At 37.3% G+C, this 16,527-nt stretch overlaps 1 protein-coding gene across 1 annotated transcript in view; it reads left to right on the forward strand.

Annotated features, from left to right (window-relative positions):
- Positions 1–16,527, forward strand: part of Adam2 (ADAM metallopeptidase domain 2) — a gene marked incomplete at its 3' end in the record, with an annotated part of 57,688 nt that overhangs the window by 38,112 nt on the left and 3,049 nt on the right. The window contains 3 exon segments of the mRNA NM_001172910.1: positions 9,112–9,295; positions 13,547–13,624; positions 13,908–14,034. Of these exon segments, the coding sequence (NP_001166381.1) occupies positions 9,112–9,295; positions 13,547–13,624; positions 13,908–14,034 (389 nt within the window).

Raw genomic sequence — 16,527 nt, forward strand, 5'->3', positions numbered from 1 at the left:
CCTCAGTCCGATTTTTACTTTGCATGTTATCTCACACTATAACTTGGTTGGAGTATACAAAGTACATTTCTGGTATCCAACTTGGACCTACCACAGAACTGTAGGCACCAGAAGAATTTTACTACCTTCATTTTTCTCTGATTATTTGATTGGTTTTCCTTATTTGTTTTTTGTGGTTATTTCTCTCTCTTGCTCTCTCTCTCTCTTTCTCTCTCTCTCTCTCTCTCTTTTTCTCAGGATTTAGATTTCTTATTTTTCTTTTTGTTTTCAAATACTTATTTTCTTTCTCTTTCCTCAACTATCTTGTTTGACTTTATGATACTATCATGTGAGTAAACATTGTCTCTTCTCTTTCTGGTTCACTTCCATACTACTTTGGTTTATCCTCCATTCTTTCCCCTCCTGTGTCCTCCACATGACCATCCTTTGCCCTCTGACCTGGCTCCTACTATATTTAGCCTTATGCATCTCTCCATCTTCCCCCATCCCTCTGAAGCCACCCCCCCAACAAGATAAAATCGCTACACTAAATGGAAAATCATTGCATACAAGTTCTTGATATGTCCTGGATTTTGTTCTATAATTGTATAATTTGCTCCTGTGGTTAAAGGTATCTGGTTAATATTTACCACACTTTGTCAGTAATCAGGTTGTGCTTGAGACTATTGCTATTGCTAACAGTATTACTTTACCAAGAATGCAATTCCTGTTATAATCGGTTTTTCTTCCTTGTATGCCAAAAATGTGATTATGTAGGCTCATAACCATCACTGTAGTCCAGTACCAAAGGAATAGGTGCTGAGATAAACAGATAGTAACTTCTCATTCTAAATACATTGGGAAGGCAGGTTCCTGGGACAGACACAAAGACCACGAGTCACCTGCAGCCAGAAGACATCCCGAGGAATGGATATACCCTAAGGAAACCTCAGTACTGGGGATAAAGCTGTCTACCTAAGAAATTTAGACGTATCAACACAGAAAGTAAAAAATAGCAAATGACAAGATGCAGGAGTGAAATGCAACCCCTCTTGTCCCCCCAGGACAAGTCCAGAGCATAACGAAATCAGAAACAAACTACTGGAATTTCTGAAATGACAGCAACAGAAGTGAAAAAACAAATGTAAGAGTCTATAGAAAAATAACCTCTAGAATACAAAAACAAATGATGATCAAAATAAAATATATTAAAGCCGACACAGACAAATAAATAAAGGAGCTCAGAACAACAATGGAAACTATGAATGTTCCATGGAGAATTGGAATCCATGAAACAGATTGAAACAGAAATCCAGGAAATTAAAACTTCCATTGAAAGTATACACAACAGAATCAATAAGGCAAAGATAAAATACCAGATCTAGAAGACAGGATTGTGTCAAGCAACCATGAAAAAAAAATGCTACAGCTACAAGATAAAGCAAAGAACAACAGCATAAGATTGACTGGAGTCAATGAGAAACCTGGAGACAGTGCAAAAGTCATAAAACTACTCTTCATAGAGATGATGGCAGACAGCTTTCTAAACATGAATAAACAAATTGACATACAAAGCATACAGAACTTCAAATAGCCCTGCCCAAAATAAATCTACACAGAAGTATATAATAATCAAGATTTCCTGGAATTCTGCACAAGAACAGAATATTGAAAGAAGTTAGAGAAAAGAAAGAAAGCACCTATAAAAAACTGCAACAAAATTAGAGCAGACTTCTCAACACAAGCCCTCCAGTCAAGGAGAGCTTGGAGTAAGTTATTTCAAGTCCTAAAAGAAAGCAACCTCCAACCCCCAAAACTATCTTTCAAAATCAGTAGGGAAATAAGCGCTTCCATGAAAAAGAGCACCAAAAGAAAGTCATGGTCACCAAACCAGCTCTTCGGAGTGCTCTGAAGTACGCTAGACAGAGAAAATGAAGCCCACAAGCCCAAGAACATCAATAGAAAGAAGCCATCAGGGTGGGTGGCTTAAAGGGAAACAATAGACAACCAACCACAGGAAAATAACATGAAAAAGATAAGCCAGTACCTATCAGTTATAACCATTCATGTAAATGTTCTCAATTTATCAATCCAAAGAAATAGACTGGCAGCATGGATCAAGGAGCAAGACCCAACAATATGCTGCATTCAAGGAGCACATTTAACTCAAAATGAAATTCTTTTTGGAGGAGGGATGGTTTTTTTTATTTTAAAGAGAATTTTTTAAAAACAATAAAATGGAACCAAACAAAACAGAACAATATTGGATTTCAAAAACAAGACAGAAGGAAATCTCCCATAGAAAAAGAAATTCGTGCACTGAAATTCAAAGGATGGAAAACAATTCTCCATACCACAGAAAACCCACCCTCAAAAAAGAAGTAGTTATTCTATTTGCAGACAATGTGAACTTCAGGTCAAGACTGATCAAAAGAGACAAAGAAGGTCATTGCATACTTGCTAAGGAAAAACTCCAAGAAGAAGAAATAATAATCATAAATATGTATGCACCAATTACCAGTACACCCAGCTACATAAAACAAATATTAACACACATGAAAAATCAAATAAGCACTAGCACACTTGTAATGGGAGAAATTAATACTCCCCTCTCACAATTAGACTGACTAGACAAAAAAAAATCAACAATACCAGAATTAAACCCAACTTGTTAACAAATCAACTTCGTATGTGTTTATAGAGTGTTCCAACATACAACATCAGAATACACATTCTTCTCAGCTGCACATGGGATGCTTTCCAAATAGACCACATATTAGCCCATAAAACATGCATAAGTAAATGCAAAGGAATTGAAAGCATCCCATATATATTATCTGACCATTGTACAATGAAGATGAAAATGACAACAAAAGAAATCATGAAAACAAAATGCAGAAAATCAAGAAGATTATATACATTAGGAAATGGGATTCATCCCAGAAATGCAGGATGGTTCAACATATACAAACCAATAAATGTAATACACCATATTAACAGAGCCAAAAACAAAAATCACATGATGATCTCAGTAGATACAGAAAAAAACAAAGTCCAGCACCTATTCATGATCCAAAAATAAAACCTACAGAAAATTGGAATAGATGGTCTTTATCTCAATCTGATAAAGCCATCTGTGATACATCAACAGCTGACATCATACTGAATGGTAAAAACTGGAAGCATTTACCCTAAAATCAAGAACTAGACAAGGATGCACACTATCACCACTCCTAGTCAATATAGTTCTGGAAACATTATCCAAAGCAACTAGGCAGGAGAAAAAAATAAAAGATATAAGGATAGGAAAGGAAGAAGTTAAATTATCATAGGCCACCCCCAAAACTCCAAATTCAGTAGCATAGCTAGATATGAACTCAATACTCAAAGCAGTGTTCTTGTACACAAACAACAAACACACTGAAAGAGAATTTAGAGAAACCATATTTTTTACAATAGCATCCCAAAAAGTTTAGCACTTATGAATTAATCTAACAAAGAACGTAAAAGATCTATACATTGAAAAGTTAAGAACTCTGAAAAAGGAGATTGAGGGGGATATCAGAAAATTGCTCATGTATAGGAAGAACCAACATTTTGAAAATGGCCATATTCCCAAAATTGATATACAAATTTAATGCAATTCCAATCAAAATATCATTAGCATACCTCACAGAACTAGAGAAAATATCCCTAAAATTCATTTGGAACCAGAGGAGACCTAGAATAGCTAAAACAATTCTAGAGAACAATAGCAAGGCAAAAGGCATCACAATCCCTGACTTGAAATTATACTCCAAAGCTCTAGTGATAAAAACAGCATGGTACTGAAAAAAACACTGAGAATTAGTGGAACAGATTGGAAGATACAGAAACAACTCCAAACATATTCAGTCACCTTATCTTTGTCAAAGGTGTCAAACACATTGACTGGAAGAAAGATATGCTGTTTAATAAATGGATTTTCACTTGCAAAAATATTAATACTAGACCCATGTGCCTCACTATCCATGAAACTATGATTGAAATAGATCAAATATTTAAATATTAGGGTGAAAACACTAAATCTGTGAGAAGAGAGAATAGGTAAAACTCTTGAAGACATAGATGTAGCCAAATACTTCATGAACAAAACCCTGATCACATGGGAAACACTAGAAAGATTAACAACTGGAATCTCATTTTATTAAAAAAAAGCTTTTGTACAGCAAAAGAAATCACCATTAGAGTGAAAAAACACCCCTAGAAGGAAAAATGTGTTGGCCAGTTGTCCCTCAAATGACTTATATCTAGAACATATAAAGAATTGAAAAAAATCAGATCTCCAAAATTCAAAGACCCAATTTGAAAATGGGCATCTGAACTTGAGACCTTACTCATTAATGAAATAAGACACATATGTAAACATCATATTATCTCACTAGTATGAGAATCTGAAAGTAACAACATACGTACATGTATATGTATAGGTATATTAAAAAGCTAAAACAGCTATACCATTGATTTCTCTGAGTTCACTGGAGAGAAATGTTTGTGCTGGTATTGTTCAGACAATTGTAATCTGATGTCTTGTGTGCTGGGTGTGTGATTTGGGGTTGACAGTGCACAATGTATGTATCATTGTTGCCCCAACTGATATGTTTTGAAATTTTGTTTGTTTTTTTTTAATTAAAATGGTTTTGAAAAAAATGGGCATCAGAGATAAGGACTCCTTAGATGAAGAAATATAAACAGCAATTAAATATATGAAAAAATGTTCAGCATCACTGGTCATTCAAGAGATGCAAATTAAAAGAACACTGCGTTTCCATCTCAGTACAGAAAGAATCAGTCAATAACAAGAAATCAACCAATAACAAATGCGGTAAGGGCTGTGGGGAAAGAGGAGCCCTTCTCTACTGTGGTGGGAGTGTAGACTAGTACGACTACTGTGGAAATCAGTATGGAGAGTCCTCAAAAACCAGGATTAAAGGTCCCTTTAACCCATCTGTTCCCCTTCTGGTTATCTTCCCGGAAGAATTAGAAGCAACATATCACAGTGATTTATATTCACCCATGTTTATAGCAACACAGTAAATCTTGTAAACAGCACAAACTTCCACCAACTGAGGAATAGATTAAAATGATGTGATATTTTTATATAATGGAGTACTACTCAGTCATTAAGAAGAATAGATGAGACATTTATAGGTAAATGGATGCACATTGAGATCATATTGTAAGTGAAATAAATCAGACTCACATGTGCAAGCATCATATTGCCTCCTTGGTGTGAGAAACTGAAAGAGTATATAAGGACCAAGACGTATAATTTTATGAAATGGGGAGGAATTATTCAAAAGGAAAGAGGAATGAGGGTGGTAGAAATTGGAAACAAAGGAAAGGAAAAGGAAAAAAATGACATGGTTATGCTACGAGTTTTTCCTAGTTCATTGCAAAGAAAGATTTGTGCTAATATCATTTGGAATTTTTATGCCCAAATCTTGTACTCTGAGTAACTACTTCAAAGATAACAATACACTGTATATGAACTATTGTTATTCTCCTACTATTTTGTTATGAAATTTTGTTTTATTTTTTCCATTAAAAATCCAACATACATTCATGAGAAAACCCCTGAAAAAAATGGACACAGAAGGATCTAATCTCATTCTAATAAAAACCACTTATCACAACCCCACTTCCAAAATGATATTAAATAGGGGAAACCTAAATGCCCCCCCTCCAATGTCAGGAGCAAGATAACCACTTGTTTTTAATACAGTCCTTAGAACATTAGCCAGAGCAATCAGGTAAAATCAGGAAATTAAAAGCCAATAGTGTTCCTTTACACCAATAATGAAATCACCAAGAAAAAAAATTGGGAAAAATCCAATAATTTAACTAAGGAAGTAATTACAAAGAAATCCACAGTCCTTGGAAAAAGGAGCTAGAAGAGGACATAAGAAAAAGATATCTCTCTTCTTGGATAAGCAAAACCAATATAATCAAAATGGCCATCTTTTGAAAACATACACAAAGTTAATGCAATCCCAATCTAAATAACAGTAGCATCCTTCACAGAACTAGAGAAAACAATCCTAAAATTCATACGGAGCCAAGAAAGATTCAGAATAACAAAAGCAACAAACCAGGGGTCATCACAATTCAAGACTTAAACTTACATTACAAAACTATAGTGATCCTTTAATAAAGTATGGTACTGGCACATGTCTTACATTTTGCTTGTTGCTGAGACAAAATACCTAGTACCCAAAGTTACAGGAGTTAAGTTTTGTTTAGCTCACCGTTTGTGGAGCTTTCAGCCGATAACTGGCCAGCTCCAAGGCAGGGTGGTGCGGCAGAGGAACATCTCAGAAGAGAAACAGTTCATGATGGGAGGAAGATAGCAAGGTGAGCCAGCCACAAGCAGCAACAGCAGCTTCTCCAGCTTCTCTCTGCCCCTCTTATAGGCTACCTGGCTTAGGACAGGTGCCGAACCAATCAGTGAGCTAATTTAGCAACCACACGCTCTGAATCCCAGCATCATGCATTCTAGATCCAGCCACCTCTGAAAACTCCCCAACCCCTATGACCCCATGAGGCTTTGGAGGGACATGTAGACACAAGTCCTAATGGTGCAAAAACAAATGTGTGGGTCAATGGAAGAGAACAGAGGACACAGAAACAACCCCAGGTATATCCAGCTCTCAGATCTCTGACAAGAGGGCCAAAAGTTTGAGCTGGAGGAAAGTCAGCTTAACAAACAGTGCCAGGAGAACTATCAACATGAGATTGAATCTACATTCATGTCTCTCACCATGTACTAAACCAGAATAGAAATGGATCCAAGACCAAAGTGTTAAAATGGAAATATTTAACCTGCTGGAAAGTAAATGAGATAAAACTCTTGAAGACATAAGCATAGGCAAGGTCTTTCTGAACAGAAACCCAGTTACACCAGAAATAATATCAAGAATCAGGACCCTATCAAAAAGTTTCTGCACAATCACTGAAACAAACAATACAGTGAAGAGACAACCTACAAAATGGGGAGAAATGTGCTGGCTTTGACAGAGGACTATTACAGCTATGAAGACAAATTTGAGTGTTGTGTAAGAAGACAGATGTAATTGAAATAGATACAGAAGGCTAGATATTGCATGGTGTATTTTGTTTTTGTCTTTTTCTTTTTTATTGGTACTGGGGATCAAACTCACGACTGCCTGTTTGCAAGGTAGGTGCTTATGCCGCTGAGCTAAATCCCCAGCCCCACATGGTGTATCTTTTATGAGAAACATAAAGTATAAAGAGCAAAATGAGTGATGACTAATAAGCCGGGCATGGTGGTGTGCACCTATAATCCTAACACTTGGGAGGAGGCTGAGGCAGGAGGATCACTGTGAGTTCAAAGCCAGCCTGGGCTACAAAGTGAGCTGAAAACCAGCCTGACCTACACAGTGAGAGCCTGTCTCAAAAAGCCAAAAAAAAGAAAAAGATAAAATCGATAAGAAATAGGGAGGTAAATCTGTAGCAAAAGGAAAAAGGGGCCAAAATATGCGGTTGGGGTATGAACAAAAACTCATGTGTTACGTAAGTGTACCAGTTCACAACAGGAACCGTTATGATGTACTGCCAAGATGGACCACAAAATAAAAATGTAGCGAAGAGTTTACTCTCCACCATGGGTACGTTTCCATAGATCTGAGGCTCTGTTTTTGTTTACTTGGCTCTGTCTTAAACCTGACTAGGTATAGAATGGTTTAGGCCACTTTGTCTTCCCCCACAAGCTGCTTCTTTTAGCGGCATCTATAGTTGCCTCTGTCCTGGTGTCTGATTCATCAAGGAACCCAGCACTGATGCAGGATAAACTCTTTTATGTTATGGAAACAGACAGAAACTTCGGTAAGCCGAGAATGCTCTCTGTCCTTCCCACCACTAGAACCTTCCAGAGAAACCAAATTCTCTTCCCTTTGAAGAACTCAGCACACATTTTGCTTGGTGATGAGTTTTCCTGGTTACTGTCTGATGATAGCCTGTGCTCAACTTCGAGGATGTCTTCTCTTCAAACCATAGGCGGCCAGATATCTATATTCCACACTGACAGTACCATTTAGCAGTCTTTTGGTTTGCACTTTTCAGTGCTGAAATATCACATTTTGGTTGTGCTATTGTTCTTTTGTAGATCGTCTTTTTTGCTTTCTGTTTGTATGATTTCAATGTGGCTTGCACCACTTTTTTTTAGCTCGATACATAGAACTCCTATTTGTCAGGTGTACATTAGCAAAGATGAGGAGAATGTGTATTCCTGAAACCCATCAGAGCCCTGCTAGAGCCGCACATGTGAGGTTCAGACGGGGAATCCCGAACAGCAGGGCCGGCTGCCCACTGCGTGTCCTGCACCAGTGGTGGTGGCTTAGAATTTGTGTCTTTACCAAATTGTATGAATCTTGGGGATAGTAGAATTTCTTTTCTTTTTTCTCCTTTTTTATTAGCATATTCATTATATTCATAATAAAAACATTCACGATGGGGTATCGCACAGGATGTGTCACATCTTGATCCTTCTCGCCACCCCTCCCCCCATCTCTCTCCTGCCTCCTGCTCTGTCCCCACCTTGAAGTTTATTTCACATATGAACGACATGTATTCCTTCTTGGGTGTGGTTCCAGCATCGGACCAGTGTGAGTCTGATGATGTGAGGCTGTAAGGAAAGCCAAACGAGCCTGGTAACTGGACAAATTCTCTCATGTTTTAAAAGTAGAAGCAGGGAGCAATGGCTCATGCTTGTAATCCCAGCACTCGGGAAGCTGAGTCTGGAGGATCACTGTGAGTTCAGGACCAAGCTGGACTGCAAAATGAGACCCTGTTTCAAAACAGAAAAGAAAGAATATATTTGGGGGTGATGCTTAACGACCAGAAAAGAGTGAAGTCATCATCAAAAGAAGTATCACAATAACAAGGAGTAGTTCATAATCACTATTGAAATGTTCAGTTAGCAATTTGAGAAATCGCTGTCTTGGGGGTGTACTTGAGAGTTAACTGCATGTGTTCTACTGCAAATGCTGAGAGTTTCTTTGAACTGATGTGCTTTTGTAGTGATAGGCACATATGTATTAAGATGAATGATTTCTGTCTGTGTGTGAATCACAGCAATTGGAAGTGTGGAAAATTAATCTGTTCCTATGATAAGAGCGAAATCCTGAGAAACAAGGAAGGCATGACCATTTATGCCAACATCAGCGGCCATATCTGTGTCAGCATAGAATATCCTCCTGGTCACGCCAAGAGTGCACTGATGTGGGTAAGAGATGGCACCGTGTGTGGCCCGAGTGAGGTAGGTAGTTTCTTCTTCCCCAGTCACTTTTGAATACTTTATACTGTGGTTGTTTTTGGTATTGATTTTGATTTTTGGCTTTTGGGTTTGGAATTTTTGTTTTGTTTTGTGCTTGTGTTTGTGCTTGTGCTTGATACAGGGTCTCACTGTGTAGTTCAGGCAGGCCTTGAACTCACTTTGTAGCCCAGGCTGGCCTCAAACTCACAGTGATCCTCCTGCCTCGGCCTCCCGAGTGCTGGGATGACAGACAGTGCCACCCCCAGTGCTGCATTCTTAAATGATACATATTTAGTATTTTCTCATAGCTGAAATGTACAGTCAACACTGGAATCTGGAAAATAAGAAAACAATTTAAGAGTCAAATATAATCTGCAATCAAGGACAGGTGCTATTTCTGCTAAGTTTTTGATGGCTACCCTTTTTCTTGTGGAAGTTGTGTGACTTGAGAATCATGCTGTTTGTTCACTGTATTTTATTAAATTATCCCTTGTTTCACAGGGAACACTCCTAACATCATGAATTATCTTTTGAAATAATTTTTAGAATTTATTTACTTAATTTATTTATTTATTCCTATTAGGCTATGTGTGTACACAGTAATTCCATTTGTCCTGGGGGAACTGGTCCGTACACACATTGTGTCTTAATCATTTTTATTTACACTCCTTCCCTGTCCCCTCTCCACCCCAGTCCACAAGCTCTGCCTCTTGGTTTCCTATCATCCATTTTTCGTTTTCTCCTTCAAACTGTGTATATTTTGGGTTTCTCATATCAGAGAAACCATGCGATTTTAATCTTCTCTGTTTGGCATGCTTATTATTGTCTTAATTTCCTACAAACGACTCAAATGGAACCTTCTTTGTGACCCGAAATTGCATCTATGTATCACGCTTTCCTTATCTACTTGTCTGTTGATAAGCCTGTGGGTTGCTACCAAGATCTAGCTGTTATGAGCTGTGCTGCTTGCAAACATGGGCATGCAGGGGTATCGCAGTATGGGGTCTTCAGCTCCTCAAGAATGTAACCCCAAGACGTACAGCAGGGTCAAAGGGAATTTCAGCTTTTTCAACATGCTCATTGACATAGTAGTTGTATAATTATTTTTAGATAATAATAATAATAATAATGCCCATTTTAGAAATGGAAATAATGAATTCACAGGGTAAAACAGACACGTACGGATGTCACATATCTGAAATGTAGTTGTATCTCCATTCTGATGAACATGTTTTCAAGCTGTTGATATACATATGTGTATGCAAAAATATAAACTAGTTTCTAACTATGCACTTTGATAAAAACATTCCATTCTCTGACTTGCTTTTTCTGTTTTTTTTTTTTTTTTTTTTTTTTTTTTTTTTTTATTTAAGAGGAAAAAGAGAAAAACACAAAACAAGACAAAGCAGTGTAAGGTTACACATAATACAGAACTACAAAAAAAAAAAATAAACATAACAGTAAGAAATCACCTGTTAATAGATTACATAATATCATCTTGGAAATAGTTGCTCAAATCACAGTATCAAAGAATACAAAGTAGACATTCAAACGGAGAGACTGCAAACAGCTGTGTTCAATGATCCAAAAACATTAATATAGTCAGCTATTTAACATCCCTAAACACACTTGTTGTTATATCCGTTAGAGCTCTTTTTTTTTTTCCCTCCCTCTCTTTTTTATAACAAAATTTACACATTTTGGATTTTATTACTCCTCAGTTCTCATTACTCTCTTGGGGGGGAGATAATAAAGTCAAATATGGCAAAACAAAGCTGTAAGTCCAAACCAAGGATAGACATAGCACATGATGTAGAACAGAGTACAAGGTCATCAACAATGGTTATCAACATTGTCTCTTGTTTCCTTAAAAGGAATTGTCTATCTCATTAGATATTATAAAGTTGGACAAAACAGTGGAGAACAAGACCAATAAAACTTAGGCATTGTGAACATTGCAGGACTTCCAAAGGAGACAATAGTCAAACCAGAATGGGCATCTTTGTGAATCTTATTGCCTTCAAATTAGTTGCCTATACCTTCAAACTTGCTACTGTCGCACAGAATGGAACAGAGTCTAATCAGTCAAAACAAGATCTTGGGAGTATTACAGGACTTCAAAACAAGTTAATAGGAGATCAAAAAGAGTTACTACTATATATCCTAATTTTTTAAGTTTTTCCCTTAATTAAAATAAACATAAGAAATAGCTAAATAATTTTTTTTAAAGAATAGTAGTTACCATAGTGTCTGTCTTTTTATATGGGATCACAGTGCTTTTTCTGTTTAACCTCTCAATGTGGTACATATAGTTAGTACCACTTTACAACTTGTTAATGTCAAAAGTCACATCCTTTTATATCATGTATCTATTAATGTAGATTTATAATGCTTTTATGCATTCGTTTCACATCTTATAGAAAATTAAGCCGGGCATGGTGGCACACTCCTGTAATTCCAGGACTCGGGAGGCTGAGGCAGGAGGAGGATCATTGCAACTTAGAGTCTAGTTTGGGCTACAAAGTGAGCCCAAGGCCAGCCTGATCTGCGTAGTGAAATTCTGTCTCAAAAAGACAAAAAAGAAAGGAAGAAAGAGAAGTAGAGTTGCAAATAAAAATTAGAATAATACTGGTTTTTATACTTGGTCATTTATTTATCTTTACTAGAGTTCTTTATCTCTCCACAGGACTTCTTATTAATGACTACGTTCATTTCTTTCATTCTGAAGAATTTCCTTTAGTAATTCTTGCAAGCCAGCTCTTCTGGTAGTTAATTCCCTCAGTTATTTTCCTCCAATCTAGGCGATAGCAGTCTTCATTTCAAAGGGTGGTTTTCTGCAGAATTCTTAGTTGGGCCCTCCCTTACCAGTTCTCCATTCTCTTCTGGCCTCTTCCGTTCAGAAATTTGCTGCTAATCTTATTAGGGTTCCTTGCATGTGATGACTGGTTTTCACTTACCACTTTTAAGGCCCCTCGTCTTTGTCTTTTGACCAATTGATGATAGCAGTGGAGTTAATCTAGTAAATTTTTCAATCCGGTTATTACAGTTTCTGAACCGGAATTTCTGTTTGGTTCTTTTTATAATTTCTCTTTTATAATTTCTTTTTCTCTTTCTTTTTATAATAATCTCTTTATTGATAATCTCATTTCCCCATACATTATTGTCCTGATTTCTTTCCATTTCTTTTTTTTTTTTTTTTTTTTTTTTTTGGTCCATGTCTTCTTTTTAAGTCTTTGAGGATATCAGGCACACATATTTTAAAACAAATTTCCATCACTTCAGATTTTCCATTAAAATGAACATATTTTTTCTATTTCTTGTCATTCCTTAGCATTTTTTGATGAAAACACACCTACCTCTCATGGTGTTTATACAATCACTTCATATTGGACAGGTTTTTATTATTTTGATATATAATAATTATATATGTTCACTGGTACAATGTGAAGTTTTGAAATATGGATACATTTGTGTAATAATCAAATCAGGAATTAGCTTACCCATTGCATCAACTATTTGTCATCTGTTCATTGTGAGAATCCTCAAAATCACACTGCTCCGTACCATAATTTATTCCTCCTTTCTAACAGTAGCTTTGTACCTATGGACCAGTTCTTCTCCATGTCACCCTTCCCATATTGTCTCTAGTCACTGGTCACCACTTTCTAATCTCAACTTCCATTTAAAATTTCCAGATTCACATGTGATTGGATCATATGGTATTCATCCTCTGTGCTGGCATATTTCACTTAACATACTGTCCTCCAGGCCCACCCATGTTGTCATGAATGACAAGATTTCATTTTTATGGCTGAATAGTGTTCCATCTTCTACGTACCACATGCCCTGTATCCACCAATCCACTGATAGGAGATAGAGCTAGAGCTAGAGCTGGAGCTGGAGCTGGAGCTGGAGCTGGAGCTGGAGCTGGAGATAAATAGATCCAATAGGGGTGTTATTGGATGTTACGGTAGTTCCAATTTATTTGGGGTGGGAGTGGGAAACTTCATACCATTTCCCGTAACTGATGTGCTAGTTTACATCCCATGAGTAGCATACAAGAGTTCACCATTTCTCCAAATCCTCACCAATCTTTATTACTTTTTTGTCTTTTTGATCATAGCCATTCTAACTGGGATGAGGCAATATTTCACCCTAGCTTTTATTTTTGGTATAGTAGAGGATGCTTTAAATTAAGTGACAAATCTAGATAGCATATGAAGGAGTTTATTCTGACTTACTCCTTTCTTTTAGGTTTGTAGGCAACAACAGTGTGTATCCAGTTCGTATTTGGGATATGACTGCACACCAGCCACTTGCAGTGATCATGGTGTAAGTAGTGGTACTGTGAGTTCATCAGTCACTTAGACTAATCCACGGGAACAAATGCATAGCACACAGACATGCACACATGCACGCACACACACACACACACACACACACACACACACACACATCCACGAGGGCATGTGTGCATGTACCCTCATATGCACACTTATATTCTCATAAACCAAGTAGGAAAATCAGTTTTATTTTACCTAAGAACTATTTTACAATTCTTGAACACCTGCAAATCCAGATGCTTATCTTAGAAGGTGATATGCTCCTACCTTAGGTATGCAATAACAAAAGGCACTGTCACTGTAATCCCACCTATGTACCTCCAAACTGCGAGACCCAAGATTCGACAAAGCCTGGAGGGAGTGTTGACAGCGGTAATCTACGATATGAACCAATCCCTGGTACGTATTAATAACAAATGGAAAGCGTATAGAACATCATTTTAAATGGTTAAATTTTAAAAACTTTGGTGACACCTGTGCTTTGATTTGATAACAAGTAAAATGCAAGGTAAACATAAGACATTTAGAAGGAGAATAAAAGTAAGGTTAATTTTCATTCTTAGTCTATCGCCAAATTCTTTAGTAGTAAAATTTTATCTCAGCTGGGGATTTAACTCGGTGGCTTAACTGCTTGCCTGGTAAACACAAGGTCATGAACTCGATCCCTGGTACCCCTCCCCAAAATTATCAGATTAAAATATATATCAAGCATTCTCCTATAATATCCTTGTTAAAACTTCATAAAATTCTAAGTTAATGTCTGGCAAAGACTTCTTCATCTATACAAAAGGCCGAAGAGTTTTATGGAAAGGACTCCTAAGAATTCACTCACAAGAAGCCTAGAAGAATTTTAAGTAAGTTTTCCCATAGCAGCCTTACTAAGGCTCAATACAGAGAAAAAACTTACGTCCAACAGGCTTTTTGAAATAGCCTTCATATAGTAGACGTACTTTGTTATTTGGTACACAGAAACCCACATGCTAAAGGAATTGTATCAGCTCATGATGAATGATCAAGAAAAATTCATACATTCCTTCCTCCAATCTACGTAGGGTTACATCCAGACCATAAACCTACTCAAAATATGAAAAGGAGTATTCCTTGTGCAATGTGGATTATCAACCAAAGAGTAGAAATAAGAAACTAGATGCTAAAACTTGATGGTACAGAAAACCCACTACCAACAAAAACAAACTATAGTCTCACACAGTGAGCAAAACCACATTTCTACAAGGAAGAAATAATTGTTTTTTAAAAAATGGTAGGGAAACACCCATCAGTTAATTTTATGAGGAAAACATTACTCCGATGGCAAAGTCAGACAAGGCAAACTAACAAAGAAAAAAATCACAGAATATATCCTTTATGAACAAAGTCTCCAACACCCAACAAAATATCAGCTCAGATTGTTTAGCTGTGCATATTAAAACACAGTGCGGGGCTGGGGATGTAACTCAGCAGTGCAAGTGCCTGTCTGACAAGTAAGAGGTCATGAGTTCGATCCCCAGTACCAAAAACAAAAACGAAAAACCACAATGGAAATTCCAGGGAGATAGTGGAGCAGTAAGCAGCAGAGAAAACAGCCTCTCTGAGAGTCACTGTCCAGACACTGGAAATAGCATCATGCGGAAGACAAGAAGGAGGGCAGTGGGTCCCCTGGACCGGGGAGAATCTTAACTGTGAGTTGAAGCCCAGAGAGAGTGAAAAGGAAAACTTCAAGGAAGAAGACAGCGGTAGCTGGCAGCATCGTCTCCCTGAGACGGGACTTATGTGTCAGAGGAGTGATTTGAATCTGCAGACACATCTGCACACATCAAGCATGGCTGCAACCCTCAGAAGCAGGTCCCCCAGATGCCACACTGTGTACCGCTATCCTCTGAACCTGTGATCAGACCACTGGCCCTAGACCCGCAATGTTAGTGAAACAACAAAGCGTCACAGGCATCCAATTGCATTTTACCTCCATAGTTATCATCACAGCCTGTGTTTCTCTGGATAAGTTGGTCGCTTATGGGGGTGGGAGGGATTGGTACTTCTTGTTTGCCAGCCAGTGCGCCAGAAGGGGCTGGTTCTGGCTGTCCCAGTCTGACAGCAGCCCATGCATGGCGCTGATTTCCAGGCTGAGCTTGCTTGCTGGTATGACTTGGCTCTCTCTACCCTTGGTCCGTGAATTGACTAAAACTAATTTTCAGATAGATGTTACACACTGGAATAAATGGGGAAATGGGACAGGTCACCCATGGGAAGGCTCATGATGGTTAGGATGTCAATTCTCATTAAATTAACTGTGTACTTTTAATATATATAAAATGCAAATTTATACATCACATACGTGTTATATTAATGATAAATAGATCATATCATAATTTAATTCTATAAAGCACCTAGATCGGAAATATTAATGAAAATACACACAGCTGTTCAGAAATTTGATTCTAAAATACACACAAAGGATTCTAAAGTAGCAAAAAATTCTTCCAAGAGTCAAATAACTTTCAAAAAAGAGCAAGGAGAAAGAAAGGCTTAGTCTGTTTGCCTGAAACTGAATTTACTAAGTTGCTTTACAGTAAAAATTTAGTATATAATTCTATTAACTGAGACAGTGCATGGGCATTGCTAAAGATTAGATGCATAAATGTATCAACAGAATGGAACAGAATTTTTACAGATATGTGCATTAAAATATAGCTAATCAATTTTTCAGTAAGAGCACAAAGATGAAGAAGAAAAGTCAGTTCAAAACATTGCACTGAAGTGAATGTTTACCATGTCCAGATGAACCTCAAAATCCTAATGTGGTTAACAGCCTACATGAAACGGATTATGAATTAAATGTAGAGACTAAAATTACAAATCTTCTAGCAGGAAACATTATGTTCATGACCTTAGGAT

The sequence above is a fragment of the Cavia porcellus genome, unplaced genomic scaffold (assembly GCF_034190915.1).
Source record: "Cavia porcellus strain 051 isolate PalLab524CR breed Dunkin Hartley unplaced genomic scaffold, mCavPor4.1 scaffold_24, whole genome shotgun sequence".
In the NCBI taxonomy this organism is placed as follows: domain Eukaryota; kingdom Metazoa; phylum Chordata; class Mammalia; order Rodentia; family Caviidae; genus Cavia; species Cavia porcellus.